Source organism: Pan paniscus, chromosome 5 (genome assembly GCF_029289425.2).
Source record: "Pan paniscus chromosome 5, NHGRI_mPanPan1-v2.0_pri, whole genome shotgun sequence".
Taxonomy (NCBI): Eukaryota; Metazoa; Chordata; class Mammalia; order Primates; family Hominidae; genus Pan; species Pan paniscus.
The window spans coordinates 150,144,175-150,165,429 of NC_073254.2; the positions used below are offsets into that span (position 1 = coordinate 150,144,175).

The 21,255-nt window shown below is 39.6% G+C and overlaps 1 protein-coding gene across 1 annotated transcript in view; it reads right to left on the bottom strand.

Moving 5' to 3' along the window:
- Positions 1 to 2,842: 2,842 nt before the first annotated feature.
- SAMD3 (sterile alpha motif domain containing 3) overlaps positions 2,843 to 21,255 on the bottom strand; it is a 192,182-nt gene continuing 173,769 nt past the window's right edge. Inside the window, exons 16-19 of the mRNA XM_003827645.5 lie at positions 13,349 to 13,549; positions 4,508 to 4,679; positions 3,840 to 3,922; positions 2,843 to 3,302 (exon numbers count right to left, since the gene is read on the bottom strand). Coding sequence (XP_003827693.4) covers positions 3,018 to 3,302; positions 3,840 to 3,922; positions 4,508 to 4,679; positions 13,349 to 13,549 — 741 coding nt within the window. The 3' untranslated portion in view covers positions 2,843 to 3,017. The remainder of the gene's footprint in view (positions 3,303 to 3,839; positions 3,923 to 4,507; positions 4,680 to 13,348; positions 13,550 to 21,255) is intronic.

The following is a 21,255-nucleotide window of genomic DNA, read 5'->3' on the forward strand; positions in this document are numbered from 1 at the left end:
GATGCTTTTTACATATGTATGATTTTTAAGAAAACTTCTCAAATAGGAAAGGCAGAACAAGAACAGGAAGAGCATCAAGTATTTGGATATTACTAGCTATGTAATGAATCTGTAGGATTCAGAATTGTCAAACTGCGTCCCAAGATGATGACAAAAATATTGAAAGATTATATTGTTAGGTCAAGTCCAATTCATCCCCATTGGGATTTTTTTTTCAAGTGTAAAGCATAGAACTAAAGCATAAGTCTCTCTCTGTCCCCCAGGCTGGAGTGCAGTGGTGCACTCTCGGCTCACTGCAACCTCTGCCTCCTGGGTTCAAGTGATTCTCCTGCCTCAGCCTCCTGAGTAGCTGGGATTACAGGTGCCTACCACCACGGCTGGCTAATTTTGGTATTTTTAGTAGAGATGGGGTTTTGCCGTGTTGGCCAGGCTGGTCTTGAACTCCTGACCTCAGGTCATCTGCCTGCCTCAGCCTCCCAAAGTGCTGGGATTACAGGCATGAGCCACCACTCCCGGCCAATTTTTAAAATCTTATTGAAGACATCCACTCATTCTATGCAACATGTTGTTACATGTTAGAGGCAAGGCATTAAGCATCTGTAGGGTGGTGAGGAATTCACTGTACCTCAAGAAGGTGAAAACTCTCACCACTCCATCCCTGGGATATAGTCTAAGTTTTAACAGAGAATATAGGGCACCATGATTGTAGGGAGATCTCTGAAATGAGAGATGCAGGCTTGCGGTAAGACAAACGGTGGAAGCCAAGCTCAGTGGCTCAACCCTGTAATCCCAGCTACTCAGGAGGCTGAGGCAGGAGGATCTCTTGAGCCCAAGGATTTTGAGACCAGCCTGGGCAACACAGCAAGACCCCATCTCAAAAAAATAAAAATAAAAGAGAGAAAAGGGAGGAATAGAAAATATAGACCTTGATAGGACCTTCCCATCTAAAGGCATTTTTTTAAAAAAAATTGAAAACACTGCGCAAGCCAAATACAACCTTTGTGCAGGTTGATATTTGTCCTCAGGCTGCCATTCTGCAACTTCTAGATTCAGTAGACTCAGCCCCTAAATAAAATAGGGTATGTTGGTCAAGCAATGTTGAATTTAGCAAGTGTCAGGATGTGCTGGGCACTGGGGATAGATACACCATTGAGAAAGACAATAAAATGGGCTTGAATCTACCTTCAAGGTCAGCCCATGTCTGTGTCATGCTTGGAGCCAAACTTCACTGCAGTTTCCTTGTAGCTCACCTTGTCATCCTGTCATGGCCTGAGAGAGGCTGTCATTCAACTTCAGCCATAGGGATGTATACCTTATAAGGAAAAGAATCTGTAAGAACTTGGTAAATTTATTTGGGAATAAAGGACTAAAAGGAAGGAGTAATTTGGGGAAATAAAGGAAAGTTTGTAAGGAACTAAAGGTACATTCTAATGAAAGGGAAGAAATGATTACTGGAGGATAGGAACTAGGTTAGGCAAAATGACTTGTGCCAAATTGTTACTTACTCTGCCTGTGTTTTGATGTAAGTAGTTAATTAATAGTGATTGTAGAAATGGGCAACTGTTCTTTGACTTCTTTTATCTCACTGGCTTTAGCGTTTTAATGAACAGTCCTTATAGAGAGAAAGATATCTAGCAGGCTGTTGTCATTTCAGTGATAGAATAAATATTTTGCAGTTATTTCCAGAGATGGGTAGTGTAAAAGTATTTCTTCAGTAGTTTGCATGAACCTTTCTTTTGTTTTTGTTTGTTTGTTTGTTGAGACACAGTCTCATTCTCTTGCCCAGGCTGGAGTACAATCGCACGATCTTGGCTCACTGCAACCTCCGCCTCCCGGGTTCAAGCAATTCTCCTGCCTCAGCCTCCCAAGTAGCTGGGACTACAGGCATGTGCTACCACACCCGGCTAATTTTTGTTTTTTTAGTAGAGACAGCGTTTCACATTATTAGCCAGGCTGGTCTCGAACTCCTGACCTCAGGTGATCTGCCCATCTTGGCCTCCCAAAGTGCCAGGATTACAGGTGTGAGCCACCGTGCCCGGCCCACATGAACCTTTCTTAAACTTAAAAAAAATTAATTTGATCATGTAACCCAGGAAATGTTCATCCCACTATGCTGTGTAGGTATTTTTAACACACTTAAATCCCTTTTCTGTTCCCAAAAGGCCCTGGTCTATCTTTCAAAGCTAATAAGTAATGTTGATATTTTGATAATAACATCAAGGGGCACCTTAAACTATAGTTCTTACCTTGTGAAATAGTTGGAAAGAGGGAGAGTGCACTGAGTCTTGTTAGACCCAAAAAGTACTTAGGCAGCCATTGTTAAGAGCAGAACAGATAGAACTGGACTCTGGGCAGTAGCCAGTTGGGCATGCAGGATGAGTCACTGTGTTTCCAAGGCAAGAAGCAGTAGCAGATGAACACAGGTCACAGACATCAGGACCTGTACCAGCAAGATCAGCCAGCAATGAGACCACCTCAAAAATGCCGCAGCCCTTATTCTCAACAAGCGATTAAAGACAACCAGATCTCCTGGGGCAAGGCAGATCCCCTGAGGGAGAGAAGAGTATGTGTCCCTTCTTGAAATGTTCAGTGCAAGTTCAAAATGTTCCCAAGTGATGTTCAGACCAAAGAGACAGCCCACAGGCCATAAATGTGCAGCTCCTGGGCATTAAGTGGGCATGCTGAATTCAGTCCAAGGCCATTCTCTAACCTGAAGGATTTGAGTACAGTGTATTTCAAAAAAACTGAGGCACCTCTGAAAATATAACTTCAACTGCGAAATTTCTAAAAACTCAAAATAAATCAACAGCTCTTTAATGAAGTAGAATTTTATTACAGAATTTCACAAAGAACTTAATATCTAAGTGTAAAGATAGAAAGCATTGAAATTCATTAGCATCTATAAATACAAGATGATTTGCTCATACCTACCTCTACCACAACCCTAAATCAAAACAATTTCTTATGAAGCTTCAGTTTTCCCAGAGGTAAATTCCAATACAATATTTGGCATGCTATTAAGTGACTGGGTGCTGAAATCCTACTTCGTTTTCCTTTTCTTTCAAAGAAGGAAAATAAGGACTGTGCATATCGAAAATCAGCGTTTCTAGGAAGTTGAAGGTTTGGGACAGTCTTCTTGGACACTCAATCCTAAACACATGAAAGGCAGCTACTAGCGCAGCCAAGGCTGTAACACAGTCGTCCACCTTTGTGAGCCTCTCCCTTTCTAAATATAAAGAAAATTCGCAGACCTCCATGTTGAAAGGGTTTTTAACTTCCAACACAGGTGTGGACACTTGCACCTGAAAAAAAGAGTGGAGTCATTACCATAATACGTAAAATAGCTAAATAATAAAACAGATCTGAACTTAATCATGGTATTACAATAAATCGGCTTGTTGCAATGTAGCATATTTGTAAATATGACAAACATACTTCAAAATAGACCACCAACTTTGCTTTTAAATAAGTTATCGTGGTTGGGCTCAGTAGCTCATGCCTGTAATCCCAGCACTTTGGGAGGCCAAGGCAGGTGGATCACCTGAGGTCAGGAGTTCCAGACCAGCCTGACCAACACAGTGAAACCCCATCTCTACTAAAATACAAAAATTAGCTGGGTGTGGTGGTGCATGCCTATAATCCCAGCTACTTGGGAGGCTGAGGCACGAGAATCGCTTGAACCAGGAGGTGGAGGCTGCAGTGAGCCAAGATCACGCCATTGTACTCCAGCCTGGGCAAAAGAGTGAGACTCCATCTCAAAAATATAAATAAATAAATAATATAAATAATCGCATGAAGATGTAAAATGTCAAACTAGTGGCCATTCACATACTACATACCTGTTCATTCATGATGACAAAAAGGCTGGGATCATCCCCAAAAACATCTGGGAGGAGTAAACATGTGGCTGTCATCTTCATGTCTGTCAAAGCAAATATGTTAACGTGAAGTAAAAATAAGCTTTTAGCAATTGTAAGCTAAGCTAGTATTGAAACATCTGGATTTTTTGTTACCTTGGACAGAAAACAAACTAGCCTTCTTAGATCAATGTTTCACACCTTTTTAAACCATACACTCTTCTAATAAAACATTCAAAATCTCGTATCTGCCCTCCAGAGCACTTCCAGAAGACAAGAGTTCTGTACTGTCTGTCCATCAGCCAGGAAGAATTTATGCTGCCCCTTGTGATTTGTATTGTAAAATTAACTGGTTACTAGTTCCCTAAATATAATTTTACAATATCCAGTATACTTTTAAAATCTATACCTCTCCTCCTCCTCTAATTGGAAAAATTCTTTTTTTTCCCCACCAGTTGTTTCGCTTATTACTTAAATATTGAAAATTAGTATTAAATATATTTTAATAATGTAAATTTTTAATTTTTAAATATATTTTTAAAACTCAATAAATGTAAATTACTGAATTTTACTGACTACCAAAGCATAACTTTTCTAGATATTCTGACAGATAACAGATGAAATCACACCACTCCACAAGGTTTACTAACATTTCAACATGTCTTCATCTGTGTAATGTTTCATTTTTTCTTGCAATACAATATTGATTGGATTGTCCACCACTGAAAAAGAAGTCAGTATATTTTCTGAATAGGATTCCAAAATGTGCCTTGTTTTCTTGTAAATATCTGTTCTTGTAAGAAGTTGGAATTCTCTGAACATCTGACAAAACAAGAAAGCAATGGATACATCAGATCACAAGAAAAGCTAATATATAGAATGTAAAGACATAAAACCTTTAGAATTAAGCTTTGAATGCTGGTTTACACTAAGTACTCAATATTTTAGAAGTTTTAGTGGAGAATTAAAGCCTTAGGATGAGGGAGGAGAAAAGAATGAAAGCCTGAAATGAATTTGAAATGATAAATAATGGGCATGGCAAATTTCTAAACCTACAGAACTAAAACTTTGGATGCAGACTCAACTAAATGAGGATTCAAAGGGTGTATGCATATGTAGGCTCTTTGGGTTACCCAGCTAAGGTTCTAAGATCTTACATTTCTTTAGGTGACTACATTGTTATGTCTTGTTCAACAAGCAGCAAAGAACAAAACTGTTAGATTTTAGGAAGCAACCCCTGACAAATATTTAACCACAGTATCCTAAATTTAGGTAAAGGAGAGTGCTTTAGAAACTAAGAGTAGACAGAGGTAAACAGTGAAAGACGATATATGGCTGGGCACGGTGGCTCATGATTATAATCCCAGCATTTTGGGAGGCCAGGGCAGGAGGATCACTTGAGCCCAGGAGTTTGAGACCAGCCTGGGCAACACAGAAAAACCCTGTCTCTACAAAACACAAAAATTAGCTGGGCATGGCGACATACGTGTATAGTCTCAGCTACTTGGGAGGCTGAGGTGGGAAGATTGCCTTAGCCCGGGGAGATCGAGACTGCAGTGAACCGAGACTGTACCACTGCACTCCAGCCTGGGCAACGTAGTGAGACCCTGTCTCAAAAGAAAAGAAAGAAAAAGAAACAATGTATGTGCAGATTTGACTACAAGGTCAAAGCAAAACCAGTGTACTTTATGGAAGTCCCTTTCCTCAAACTACCCCATCCTACCACTGCCTGAACTCTTCCCCCTCAGAGGATTCCACCACCACTCCCCCCCTCTTGTTTTTGACAGAGTGGCATTATCAGATTATTAGCCACCCACACTCCTGTGAATTAATTTAGTCATTGCTTTTCCTAAAACTATAAAGAACAATCACATACTACCCACTGGGCCTCATTGTTCCTTGAATGTTTTGGTAGATCATAAATTGCCTAGAGATTAGGTCTGAAAGTTAAGTTGTCAGAAAGCTGGAATGCATAAGGCATAGTGGCTTTGTTACCAGGCAACCCACAGTGGACCACTAATCTAGATTTATACCGTTAGAAAACCGTTTTCTCAGCAGGAAGATGTGAAGTGAAGGATGAAGAAGGTGAATACGCCACTGTTCTGGGCTCATAGCCTAAGAATTTCTTTTCTAACTTTTTATGTTTTGAAATAATTTCAAGTTTGCATTAAAGTTGCAGAAATAGTAAACAGAACTTACAAGTGCCCTCTGTGCAGCTTCCCCCAATTTCTGATCCAGTTGAAAATGAGCTGTAGACACAATGCCCCACTATTCCTTAATACCTCATTGTGTATTTCCTAAGTACAAGGGCACCCAAATTCAGGAAAATCTACTACACATTCCATTCAAATTTGCCAGTTGTTCCAGTCATATTCTTAACAGGCCCAGGATCTAATCCAGGATCACATATGAGATTTAGATACCACGCCTCTCTAGTCTCCAGTCTGAAACAACTTGTTAGTTTCCTTGACGGTTTCTGAAAAGTGGAGGCCAGTTACTTTGTAGAACATTTCTCCTTGGAAGTTTTATGATATTTCAAGATTTATGCATTTCTGGCAAGAATATTAGCATTTCTCACTGTGTCCAGAAGCACAAAATGGTAACTGGTCCCAGTATTGGAGATAACTTTTATTACTTGATTAAAAATGGAATTCACCATTTTTAATTTCCACGTAAAATTAATATATGTTGTATTTTATGAGGAGATACCTTGAGTTTATGTCAATATCTTGTTCCTTGTATAACTTTGATCCATCAGATTCCACATCCATTAATGATTCTTGCCTGAATCAAGTACTACTATAATAGTTGCCAAATGGTGACTTTTCTAATTCCTTTCTTTCCACATGGATTAGTTGGCTTTGTATTTTAAGATAGTTTCTTTTCTTCCACATATATTTACTTATTTATTTCTATCACTACAGGTTAATCAATTCCCATTTTACCCAAACTGTTACAAATCTGATCCTTTCATTATTTATAGAATTGCTCGAATTGCCCAGACTTGGCCAGTAGGAGTCGCTTCAAACAGACTGCCATGCCCTCTTGGCATGTCCTTATTAGGGTGCAAGCACTTCCTTCATTTCTGGCATTACACAGTATTTCAGACTCGTCTTGACTCATCTTGGTTTGTTGTTGTTGTTTTCATTTTTGTTTTGCCCCCAACCCTGTAGTGAGCTATTTCTCCACGAACCCTAATTCCTTTTCATGAAGAATGGCCTTTAAAAACTAAGATTTCAGGCCAGGCACTGTGGCTCATGCCTATAATCCTAGCACTTTGGGAGGCCAGGGCAGAAGGATCATTTGAGCCCAGGAGTTTGAGACCAGCCTGAGCAACATGGCGAAATTTGTCTCTACAAAAAATACAAAAATTTGCCAGGTATGGTGGTGCATGCCTGTAGTCCCAGATACTCAGGAGGCTGAGGTAGGAGGATCACCTGAGCCCTGGGAGGCCAAGGCTGCAGTAAGCCATGATCATGACACTCCAGCCTGGACAACAGAGTGAGACTTTCTCAAAAAAAAAACCCAACCAAAAAAAACCAAGATTTCAGCCCTGGTGTGCAACTTGCTACGGAGATGTTATTGCTCTAGACTTTCTCACAGAAGAAATCTAGGAAATGTTTGAATTTACATAAACACAGGTACCCGTTGATCCAGAAACACCAATAACTATATATGTAAATATTAAATAGCCATACATAAGGACTAAAACCATGAATTCACATTGATACTTTCAATTCCAAACCAATACCACAGGGCTTTTCCTAACCTTCCCCTTCCCAAGCTTCTAACTCTCTTCAACAGTGAGTTTCCTGGCTCCCATTATATCTCAGTGTATTTACTTATGAGCACAAACATCTGTGTAGCCAAGCTCCCAGCTGTGAATGGTCAGCCACAGAAAAGCCTCCCTTTCCGACACTTATACACTGCTAGTGGGAATGTAAATTAGTTCAGCCACTGTGGAAAGCCGTTTGGAGATTTCTCAAAGAACTTAAAACAGAGCTACCATTTGACCCAACAGTCCCATTACTGGGTATATACCCAAAGGAATATAAAGAAAGACACATGCACACATATATTCATTGCAGCACTATTCACAAGAGCAATAACATGGAATCCACCTAGATGCCCATCAATAGCAGACTGGATAAAGAAAATGTACATGTACACCTTGGAATACTACACAGCCATAAAAAAGAATGAAATCATGTCCTTTGCAGCAACATAGGTGTAGCTGGAGGCCATTGTTCTAAGCAAATTAATGCAGGACTAGAAAACCAGATACTGCATGTTCTTTCTTATAAGTGGGAACTAACCACTGAGTACACATGGACACAAAGAAGGGAACAATAGACCCCGGAGTCCACTTGAGATTAGAGGGTGGGTGGAAGGTGAGGATCGAAAAACTACCTATCGGGTATTATGCTCGCTACCTGGGTGATGAAATAACCTGTACACCAAACCCCCACGACATGCAATCTACTTATATAACAAACCTGCATGACGTATCCCCTGCTGAATCTAAAAGTTGGAACAAAAAGAAAGTCCCCCTTTTCACAACCCCAGATTATGTCCTACAAATTAATCATCTTAATCCTTTTTCTTTCTGTTACTCAGACTGGATAATTTCCATTAATCTGTCTGCAGATTCACAGCTCCTTTCTTTTCATTTTCCAATATGCTTTTAAGCCTACGCACATGGTGATGTTTTCATTTCAGATAACTGTTCTTTTCAGCTCTGAATTTCAATTTGGTTCGTGTGTGTGTGTGCGTGTATTTCATTTCTCTGCTGAGATTCCCTATGGTGATGATACATGGAATTTACTGGTCTTGTCTTGTGTTCCACCATCCTGTCCTGAAGCAGCTGCCTTGCCAGACTGGTGGAGTGGCCTGTTGAAGACTCAGTTACAGCACCAGCTAGGTGGCAATACCTTGTGGGGCTGGGACAAAGTTCTCCCAGGCTGTATAAGCTCTGAATCAGCATCCAGCATACAGTGCAGTTTCTTCCATAGCCAGAATTCATGGGTCCAGGAACCAAGAGTTGGAAATGGGAATGGCGCCGCTCACTGTAACCTCTAGTGATCCACTAGTGGGGAGTCTGGATTAAATTTTGTTCTGATAGGCAGATAAATTACTGGTGGATCTTCTGGTCCTGTCAGGCTTGATTTTATCATTTCTTTCGGCAATTCTGTTTTGTTGTTTGTCCTTAGTCCTAGCTAAGGTCCTGGCTCAAACTTAGGCATGGTTCTCACTCATGAGGCATTGTTTTCTGGAGTCTCAGATGAATGCTGAGGTGTTCTGCAGGGTCTCTACACACTGGGCCAGAATTCTTTTTTTTTTTTTTTGAGACAGAATCTCACTCCATCGCCCAGGCTGGAGTCCAGTGGCACAATCTCGGCTCACTGTAGCCTCTGCCTTCCAGGTTCAAGCCATTCTCCTGCCTCAGCCTCCTGAGTAGCTGGGATTACAGGTGTGTGCCACCACACCCGGCTAATTTTTGTATTTTTAGTAGAGACAGGGTTTCACCATGTTGGCCAGGCTGGTCTCGAACTCCCGACCTCAAGTGATCTGCCTGCCTCAGCCTCCCAAAGTGTTGGGATTACAGGCGTGAGCCACCACACCTAGCCTGAATTCTTATTAGCAACACTGTGTAAAGTCTCGGCTCTCAGCCAAGGATCCCCAGGGGATCCGTGTGTAGACTTCGGCCCAGCCCACTTTCCTCCAGTGCCTGTCCTACAAAGGCCAGCTGCTTCATCATTCCTCAACTTTAATCTCTTCCTGTGCAGCTCCGTGAGACCTCCGCATGCTGCTTGCCTCCCACCATTCTGTACAGTGAGCTAGAAAGTAACCCATGCACAAAACTGAGGCACATCTTATGTCTTTCCCTGTTACCAAGGATCAGGGTCCTGCAATGCCTGTACCTTAATGCCTGAGTGCAGTTGCCTCATACATATTTTTTTTTTCCAGCTTTATCCTTGTTAACAGTGGGAAGACTAGACCAGTACCAGTTACTCCATTTGGGCCAAAACCAAACTCAAATTCTTTATTTTTTAAATGTATTTATTTATTTATTTTTAACACGGAGTTTCACTCTTGTTGCCCAGGCTGGAGTGCAGTGGTGCAATCTCGGCTCACCGCACCCTCCATCTCCCAGGTTCAAGCGATTCTCCTGCCTCAGCCTCCTTAGTAGCTGGGATTACAGGCATGTGCCACCACGCCCGGCTAATTTTGTATTTTTAGTAGAGACAGTGTTTCTCCACGTTGGTCAGCCTTGTCTCGAACTCCTGACCTCAGGTGATCCGCCCGCCTCGGCCTCCCAAAGTGCTGGGATTACAGGCATGAGCCACCATGCCTGGCCGATTTTTTTAATTTTTTGAGACTTTATTAGCTGGCGATTCTCACGTACTTCACTTAAAGAGATGATGATTGAAATTGTTTCTCAGGAAGGCAGAAACTATGGCATCTGAAAGGATTTTTTGGAAAATTTGGGGAAGGGTTTCAGTTTGTGTTTGGTATTTTCCTTCTCAACTCCCTCCTACTTGTCTTGTGCAACATCCAGTAGATCGCAGTAACACATTCCTAGTTGACAATATTTTAGATAATCTAATAAAGTAAATGGTTACATTCTGAATTTTTAAATGCTCTGTTGAAAGAAAGTTTTTTGAGGAAGGAGGTTAATGAGCATGGAGGTGATGGGGGGTCAGTGTTAACAGCCAGGACCACCGCCCACCCCAGCTGCTGCTGTTCTGCCACCCTGTCTCCACCAGCTCCCTAAGCACTCAGTGTTTTCACAATGGCAGGAGCAACAGGCGGTGGGGGTGGTTTGGTGCAGGGACAACTGTCCTCTTAACGGGATCATTTGTTAACTAGGTATTTGCAAGGTCAAACTTGCTTTTATTTTAGGAGGCACACAAGGTTTTTATAAATTGGAAATCCCAGCTGCCTAGGGCTGAGTTAGGGAGGTACTTCCTGGAAAAACCGAAAATGATTCGTTCTTTTGTCTAAAACAATCAGGTCGGGCACGGTGGCTCACAGCTGTAATCCCAGCACTTTGGGAGGCTGAGGCAGGTGGATCACCTGAGGTCAGGAGTTCAAGACCAGCCTGACCAACATGGTGAAACCCCATCTCTACTAAAAATATAAAAATTAGCCAGGCGTGGTGGCGTGCATCCGTAGTCCCAGCTACTTGGGAGGCTGAGGCAGGAAAATCACTTGAACCTGGGAGGCAGAGGCTGCAGTGAGCCAAGATTGTGCCACTGCACTCCAGCCTGGGCGACAAAGTAAGACTCTGTCTCAATAAATAAATAAATAAATAAATAAATAAATAAATAAATAAAACAATCAACAGGCAACTCTATTCAATAAGTACAGTCATTACAAAAACCATACTCCATATTTTGGATATAAAGGGTGAAATACTTGAGGAATGGTGCGGAAGATACACCTATGCCACAGCAGGAGGCCTGGACAAAAGCACAGGGGACAGCATCAGGTCTGAAATCTCTCTGCTCCTCACACAAGCTATGACAGACCTCCACCTTACTGTCACCAATGGTTCTTTGAAAAGCTGCTTAACATAGTCCATTTATATTCATCACTAAGCCTTTGTAGGCCACACTCCAATGAAGACCCCTAAGGCTACGACATTAGTGATCACAACAGCCTTACCAACCTCCACTAATTCACTCAGCATTCACAAAATCAAGATTACATTGCTGTGTCACACGTGGTGCTCTGCTAGGCACTTTGGGAACTGTTAATATTAACACGTGCTCCCTACATGTAAGGAGTGTATAGACCGTAAGTTTGACAGGCTTTTGCTTTAAAACTGTATTTTGCAGATGTGTCCATTTGGCATACTTTTCTAACAGCCAGAGATGACTGGCTATTACAGTTCCTAACAACCTGAAGATTAAGGGGAAACAAGCGAAAGCCACAGTATGGTTGCTGAGAGGATTAGGTAGATTAATCCGTGGAAAGCACTGAGAACATGCTGTTACAGAGGAGCATTCAGATATTTGCTACTTATGTTTCTATTAAAATAATACTTACAGGCAATTCTTATTTCCTTTTGCTCAGAAGAAAAATATGTAGATGTTTCATGTTTAATTTGGTTAATTGAATACATAGAATTTCTCCATGAAATATGTTCTCGGGTAAAACCTTTGATGATCTTTCATTATATACCACCACCAAAAATTACACTAAAATTGTGAAAGAACCTTGAATGGCCACTCTAAGTGAACTAAATGGAAGGGTATTTGATTGATTTACCCATTAAATTTCATATATATATATATATTTTTTTTTTTTTTTAATTTGAGACAGGGTCTGTCACCAAGCTGCAGTACAGTGGCCCAGTCATGGCTCACTGCAGCCTTGACCTTCCCAGGTTTAGGTGATCCTCGTGCCTTAGCCTCCCAGAATAGTTGGGACTACAGGCACGCACCACTAAGCTGGGGTAATTTTTGTACTTTTAGTAGAGATGGGGTTTTACCAGGTTGCTGAGGCAGGTCTTGAACTCCTGGGCTCAAGCAATCCACCCACCTCAGCCTCCCAAAATGCTGGGATTACAGGCATGAGCCACCATGCCCGGCCCTAAATTTCATATATATTTAAGGACACTTATGAAATTATTTGGGATCATAAAGGAAACGTATTTTTACTAAGGATGCATAATAACAGTTCCTTAATAAACTACCTTGATTACATAAAAGCATGAAAGGGGATAATGATTTACATTGTCAAAATACCCCTAAGTGATGATCCGCCATCCTCCACAATATGTCCAATGACAGAGAACTCTTTAGTTCTGAAGGCAGCTAGTGCCTATTATCTGAATATGCTACTGAAATTCTTTTTTTTTTTTTTAATTTTTCCTTTCTCATGGTTAGGAAAGAGGGTGGGTGGGGAGGGTCTGCTTCCTGAAATTCCTATCAAATGGCTCTAGTTGCAGCCTTTGGGCCTCACACCCCACTGAGATTCACCCCCACTGTCTTGCTATGCTGTCCTGTTACCACTCCAAGAGGAAAGAGGGAAAAATCCATTTGGACACTGTAATCCCAGCACTTTGAGAGGCTGAGGCAGGCAGATCACCTGAGGTCAGGAGTTCAAGACCAACCTGGTCAAGATGGTGAAACCCCATCTCTACTGAAAATACAAAAACTAGTTGGGCGTGGTGGCACACACTTGTAGTCCCATCTACTCAGGAGGTTGAGGCAGGAGATTCGCTTGAACCTGGGAGGCAGAGGTTGCAGTGAGCTGAGATCGCAGGCCATTGCACTCCAGCCTGGGTGACAGAGCAAGACTCTGTCTGGAAAAAAAAAAAAAAATATATATATATATATATAAAATATTAAAATATGTGTGTGTGTATACATATATATGTGTGTGTGTGTATATATATACATATATCTATCTATCTATATATACATATATATATATATATATATATATATATATATATATATATATATATAGAATAAAGATACCTGATAAGGGCACTTCAAGAAAGGAAACAGTTTAAGAATGTCCTTCAGAGGTGTTCGGCTGCCAATCATCTTTCTTCTTATTTCCAAAGTTTGGCTCATTCTCTTGTCAATTTCTCTCCAGTCCTTTTCTGTTTTCACGTATTCTTGCTGGAACCACTTAATATGTTCATCTAGCTCAGAATCAAAACAAACAGCTTCTTCCTGCAAAACATTTTCAACATATCAATGGATTCCATGTTTCTATAAAAACTTGAATTTCAGGCTGTTATTGCACACTCAACTCATTCCTAAGGTGAGTATCACCATACCTGGTTACACTTGACGTTGAGCATAACTAATAAATGGACAGTCTTTAATGACAATAAATTAATTACTTATCATGGAATTATAATCTATTCTCTTGAAAGATCTAAAAGAGTTACTTTAATTCCTACATTATCCTTTTATATAGAGACAGATTATCCAGAAGGTTCCCACTGAATCAAATGTTGCTCATTTCTATGCATTTCAACTTTAGAAGATAAAATGTTAAGAAGATATTTTTAAAAGTATTAAGGTTTTGTTATTACTATTATCTTTTTTCTTTTTAAATGCCTTTTTATAGCTGCAGTACCATGCCATATAATCCAAATTCAAAATAATAACAGTGGTTATTTTCTGATGCTAAATCATTAAACTAATAATTTTATTCACTATACAACTGGGTATGTTGGGCGGAGTGGGGGCAGCTAAGAAACACCTCACTTATTCTTGTTAAAAATCTAAGACAATCAGCTTTGAGGAAATAAGAAAAATATCTTTCTAGAAATATGAGTTAAGAGGATAGTCAGCTGAATTGCATGCAAATCAAAGTTGATCAACTGTCTAGCTGACCAGAATGTGAACAGATGATACCTATAAAAGACGAAAAAGGTGATAAGGAATCTACAATCCTCTTATATCAAGGCTTTTACAAGCACATAGGAAAGCCTCAGTAGATCTACTTTCTGTGAACACAATGACTAACAAGACCTAAACCAAGTGAACGAACGCCTAGAAAAATAAAATTATCAAAATTAAGAAGAAGTTCCTATAATCTTACACAAATTTAGTTGGAAGATAAAAGTCTTTCCACAAAGAAAATACCAAGAAAGACTTGAGGGTTTTACAGACAAAATCTACTTAACTTTTGAAACAGAGTGTTCAAATTTATGCAAAATTTTTCAAGAAAAAGGAAAGGAGGCCAGGCATGGTGGCCCACACCTGTAATCCCAGCACTTTGGAAGGACGAGGCAGGAGGATCACCTAAAGCCAGGAGTTCAAGACCAGCCTGGCCAATATAGCGAAACCCCACCTCTACTAAAAATACAAAAATTAGCCGACACAGTAGCACGCACCTGTAATCCCAGCTACTTGGGAGGCTGAGGCATGAGAATTGCTTGAACCGGGAAGCAGAGCTGAGATCACACCACTGCACTCCAGCCTGGGAGACAGAGCAAGACTGTCTCAAAAAAAAAAAAAAAAGAAAAAAGAAAAGAAAAAAAAGGAATACTCTCTAACCCATCCTGTGAAGCCTCTATGACACTGATCCCCAAACCTGAAAGAACAGTGCAAGAAAGGAAAAGTGCAGTCACTCTCGTTCATGAACAAAGTTGCAGATATTAGAAACAAGGAACAACTAACTTGAATTTATTATACCTCAGAAACTCAAGGGTAGTTTGACATTGGTAAGGGAACTATAGCAAATTAAGAGAAAACATGATTGATTTACCCATTACGTTTCACATACTATCATGCTAAAATCTCAGTTTGGGGGCCACTGTTATAGAAAGATTCGGGGCAGAAAAGAGGTAGGTTTTGAGAAACGTGGTGTATGAACAGTATGATTGTTGGGCACAGCAGCTCACACCCAGAAATCCCAATCTTTGGGAGGCTGAGGCTGAGGGTTACTTGAGGCCAGGAGTTTGAGAGAAGCCAGGGCAACATAGCAAGGCTCTATCTCTACAAAAACAATAATAAATGTTGGGAGGCTGAGGCGGGCGGATCACCTTAGGTCAGGAGTTTGAGACCAGCCTGGCTAACATGGTGAAACCCTGTCTCTACTAAAAATACAAAAAAGTAGCCAGGTGTGGTGGCGCATTCCTGTAATCCCAGCTACCCCGGGGGACTGAGACAGGAGAATCGTTTGAACCTGGGGGACAGAGGTTGTGGTGAGCCGAGATCGTGCCACTGTGCTCCAGCCTAGGCAACAGAGTGAGACTCCATCTCAAAAAATAAATAAATAAATAAATAATAAAATTACAACAGTTCCGTAATTTTACTTGGATTATCTAAACATGTGTAAATGTCATATACTGCATTAATTAATTAAAGATGAAAAAACATGACCATTTCAAATAATGCAGAAAAAGTATCTTATAATATCCCTCTATGATTAAAGAAAAAAACTTTTGTCAAAATAAGAGAAATTTTCAAAACCTATAAAGTTATATACCAAAAACCTAGAGCTAACATAACATTTTTTTTTTTTTTTGAGACAAGGTCTCACTCTGTCACCCAGGTTGAAGTGCAGTGGCGTGATCACAGCTCAGTGCAGCCTCAAACTTCCAGGCACAAGTGATCAACTGCCCCAACAGATGGGCCTACAGGGCCATGCCAACACACCTGGTTAATTTTTGTATTTTTTGTAGAGACAGGTCTTGCCATGTTGCCCAGGCTGGTCTTGAACCCCTGGGCTTAAGTGATCTGCTACCTTGGCCTCCCAAATTGTTGGGATTACAGGCATGAGCCACCACGCCTGACAGATATGATTTTTAATGGTGAAATTTCAAAAGAATAATCTTTAAAATCAGAAGCAACACAAAGATGCTTTATTAAACTCTTACTCAGCCTATACTGAAATTCTAGTCAGAGTAGTAAGACAGGAAAATAAAAGGTATAAAAATTGAAACGATAGAAATGAAATTGTCAGTATTCATAGATGATGTGATTGTTCAAGAGAAAACTTAAAATCATGCATATGTAATTTGTTACAGCTGAGTTTTTCAGAGCAACTGAATACAAGATAAATATTCTAACATACGCTAACATAGAAAATACAATTTTTTACAATTATATTTTGCAAAAAAAAAAATTAAATTGCAAAAAAAAGTTATAAGATACCTAGGAATAAAACTAACAAAAAATGTGGAAGACTTTTAAGAAAATTATGAAACTATAAAATATTAATGAGACTTAAATAAATGGATAGTCTATAATGTTCAAAGCTAGAAAGATTCAATATTGTAAGAAAGTCATCTTTCTCCAAGTAGAGCTGCTGATTCAATATTTCTGTCAAAATCCCAAACCTATCAAAAACCACAATTTTTTTTATCAGAACTTGACTAGCTGATTCTAAAACTCATTTGAAAGATTAAAAACCTCAAGAATGACCAAGGCATTCTTAAAGAATAATAAAGCAGTGATGGGAAAGTATCGACATTTTACAGCTATGTAAGTAAGGAAGTTGGTATTGATGCAGGGATAGATGACTTTACTAGCGGAAATCAGCAGAGCTTCTAGACACAGAGCCATGGAAACAACAGAGATGGCATCACAAATCTGAGGAAGAGAATAACTATTTTCTGAAAGGTGCAAGAAAATTTTCTATCCATAAGGAAAAAAAAAATCCCATATGGCTTAAGAAGTTAAATTTTAAGAGCAAAAACTTAAAAAAATTTAAAGAAAATATAGAACTATTTCTTATCACTTCAAGGTAAGAAAGGATTTCCTAAAAGTGTTACCAGTGGAGGGCCTTGACTACAAGTTGTCCAGGTTCTTGGCGTTTTGAACAAAGAATTGGAAGAAATGCACAACAAAGCCATGAAATAAAGAAGCAACAAAAACACAGATTTATTGAAACAAAAGTATACTCCACAGAGTGGGAGCAGGCTCAAGCTGGCTGCTCAAGAGAATTTTCTGGGTTTTAAATAGCCTCTAGTGGTTTCCCACTGGTGACTCAGTTTACACCCTATGTAAATACAGGAGAGGCCCACGACCAGTCTGATTGGTTGTGGAAGGTGACCAATCAGTGGCTGAAGTTACAAAATTACACTCTATGCAAATGTCTGATTGGTTGTGGGAAGGGACCAGAGGCTGAAGTGAAGTAACAAAGTTATATCCCAATGCAAATGAAGACTAGGCCTGCTACCAGTCTGATTGGTTGCAAGAGGGGACCAATCAGAGGTTGATATGGTTTGGCTCTGTGTCCCCACCCAAATCTCATCTTGTAGCTCCCATAATTCCCACGTGTTGTGGGAAGGACCAGTTGGGAGATGATTGAATCATGGGGGCAAGTCTTTCTCATGCTGTTCTCATGGTAGTGAATGGGTCTCACAAGATCCAATGGTTTTAAAAACGGGAGTTTCTCTGCACAAGCTCTCTGTCTGCCTGTTGCCATCCACAGAAGATGTGACTTTCTCCTCCTTGCCTTCTGACATAATTGTGAGGCCTCCCCAGTCATGTGTAACTATAAGTTCAATAAGCCTCTTTCTTTTGTAAATTGCCCAGTCTCAGGTATGTCTTTATCAGCAGTATGAAAACAGACTAATATAGAGGTACTTTCCATTTTTCGTCTGCCACACAGAAGCGGGTGGGAGATTGCAAAGGGAGTAGCCTCTGGTCCTTTTGTTACCTGGGCATGGAAAGTTGGGGTTTTCCTTTTGATTCAGTTCGAGGAAGTTGGTGCAAATTGGCCTTAGGCTTCCTGCCTTCAGACCCTATTCTCCTGCCTCAAAAGCACTGATCATAAGACTAATGATTGATAACTCTAACTACATTAAAATTGCAACCTTGTCTTTCCTTGTCAAAAGACACCAGAAAGAAATTTAAAAGGCAAGGCACAAACTGTGAGAAGATATTGGGAACAAATATAATTAGTAAAGGAGTAGAATACAGAATATACAAAGGATTTTTACAAGTAAATTGAAAAAAAGGGCAGCCTCATATAAGCAAAAGACATGAACAGACACTTTACAGAGGAGGAAACATGAATATTTCATAAACATATGAAAAGATGATCACCCTCATACATAAATAAAATGGAGGCCAAACACAGTACCATTGTATTCCCAATAGATTGGAAGTGTGGTGGTGGCATTGCATGGGGGTGGGGTGAGTGGAAAAGAAATCAGATGATTAACGAGTGCTGCTCAGGGAGCTTAATCATCCAGGAAAATAATTTGGCACTGTCTTACACAGTTGAATATCTGCACACCCTGTGAGCCAGTGAGCCAGCAAATCCACTCCTAAGTATAAATCCTTGAAAAAAAGCTTCACATATGCTTCAAGACACACATACAAGAATAATCACAGCAGCATAGTTCATAACAGCCAATACTGGAAACAAATCAAATATCCGTTAAGAAGAGAAGAGCCAAATAAACTGGTTGCCTGTCACAATAGATTAAACCAACAGGAAAACGAATAAACTACACTCAACTGAACAACCTGGATGAATTCCAGTGACATTACATTGATTGAAAAAAAGGAACTTATCAAAGCCAACATATAGTTTTCATATCATTTTGTAAACCTTAAAAACAAGCAAAACTAGAATTTGTTTTAGGCTGGGGTAGTGAAGGAAAATTCGTGGAAGATGAGGAACTGATCAGATTTTAAGGGATAATAGAATTTGAAAGAAGAAAGGACAGTTCTGGGTGGAGAGACAGGAAGGGCAGAGCATGTTATGGGAATGTTTAGCAGAGCAAATCTGAAGATTGTGGAAAACCATAGACGGCCAGGGTTTAAAGCTGGGACTTAAAGGCGATGAAATCTTTTAATTGAGGTTGGAAGAATAGCTAGGAAACTTGTGAATGCAGAGATAGAGATTTGATATTTCTTATAAATTATCTAGATTTAGATATATAGAAAGGGAGAAAATTATAGGAGCAGGAGAACCAGGATAATGGATTGTCAACGAAGCCAAGGAGTTTCAAATGTAAAATGTGGAAGGTGGTGAAAAGAAAAATAAAAATCTTTAAGCTTCAGATATGTCACATCTTCATTTACTTTCAAGCTTTGTTTGTATATGTTTTAAACTGTTGAACATAAAAATGGACCACAGAGGATTTATTCAAATAAAATATGTGCTTGAAAAAAAAAAACAAGCAAAACTAAGCAATATATCCCTTAAGAATTCATGCATATGTGACAATGTCATTTATTTTTAAAACAGGTGAATGATAAACATAAAATTCAGAGTAGTGATTACTTCTAGAGGCCTGTGGTGTTGGAAAGGCAGGTGACAGGAGAGGGGAGGAAAGCTCAGGCACACACAATGGTGCAGGCAGTGTTCTAGTTCTAAAGTTAAATGCTGAGTTAACAGTGTTTATTTTGTCTCATAAACTACATATATGTTACATATGTAGTTTTTCTTCTGTATGTCTCAAATGCATAGAATGACAATTTCTTAAGTAAGAAAACATTTTCATTTTTTAAAGTACAGAAAAAATATTTTAATTATCTAAATGGCTTTCTTTCATCTACTGAAATATAGTAGAAGTTATATAATTGCTGATATTGACATTTAGATATTACTGTATTTATAATGTACTACCTTCCTCCAAAACTCTTACCCAATCATGAAAATAAAGTTTCTAGAGAACTTCCACCTGATCAGACTGATGGGATTAACACAGTGTTGGTGGGTTGTATTCTAGACTGCAGTGATTTTCCTAATTATTAAAAAGCTACATCAGAATTTAAAATTCTCACCATTTTAACGATTTACATATTGTTAGATTTATATATTGTTAGATATACTGTTAATGATTTATATATTATTAAAGCTGGAAAGAACTTAGAAACCACCTAGTCCATGCCTCACACTTTACTGATGGGCAAATTGAGACCCTCAAAGGGGAAGTGACTTTTCCAAGCACAGAGATGATCAGGTGTGCAGGTTTCTTTTAGGGTATTTCCCCACTTCTCTAACAGGCTGATTTCTTTAACAGTGCACGTTGAAATGAGGCAACTAGTGAGTAAGAAATGTCTGAATCTTACAGAACAGCAGCTGGAAACAGCTGCTGACTGTTGACTTCAAGATGTCTGTCTCAGCAGACAAAGTTAATGGAGGGCCATGCTCAAGGAGGAATCAAAGAAATAAGACATGAAGCACAAAAGAGATCACTTCAGGCCAAGAAATACACTGAAGGGAAGTGTAGGACTCACCTGTGAGATGTGTGACTTTAGAGGAATCAGCATAAATTAACCAGAACATTAACTTGAGTTAGAGCCAAACAAATTGTATAAACAGCGTATGCTATGCTTCCTTTACCACACCAGTTTTGGCAACATAGAGTGTGGTCTCTCTACTCCAACACCACAGTAACCTAAGCTCTCACAGAGTTGGTTGTAATAGCAGAGCATAGTTCTAGCCAACTTTTAGTTTAAGCTGACAGCTGGAGCAGAAATAAGGAGGAGAATATTTCTAAGTTTGATTTCAACAGAAGAATGAGTCTGCTTTTGAAGTAGTAAGACGGCATGGTTAAAAATGTAGTTATAGCTTTTTTGTCTCCCAGAATTGAATAAAAACTCATCTTGACTTCTTTTATAAAGATAACTTTGTTCTATATCCCACAATCTGAATAAGTTTACAAAGAGAGTATCTTGTTATGAAAATGGAATAATTCTCTTTAAAAAAAATTTTTTAAGAAAACGGTATCTTGCCACGTTGCCCAAGCTTGTCTTGAACTCGTGGGCTCAAGGCTTTCTCCCATTTCAGCTCCCAAAGTGCTGGGGTTACAGGCATGAGTCACTGCATCTGGTCCCTGAATAATTCTTATAAATACCCTATGAAAAAATCTACTTTAAAGGCACTATGTAAATAAAGGTTTCATACCTAAGATTGTGGACTGTAGCTTCTGAACATCACCAGCAAGTAACTGGAC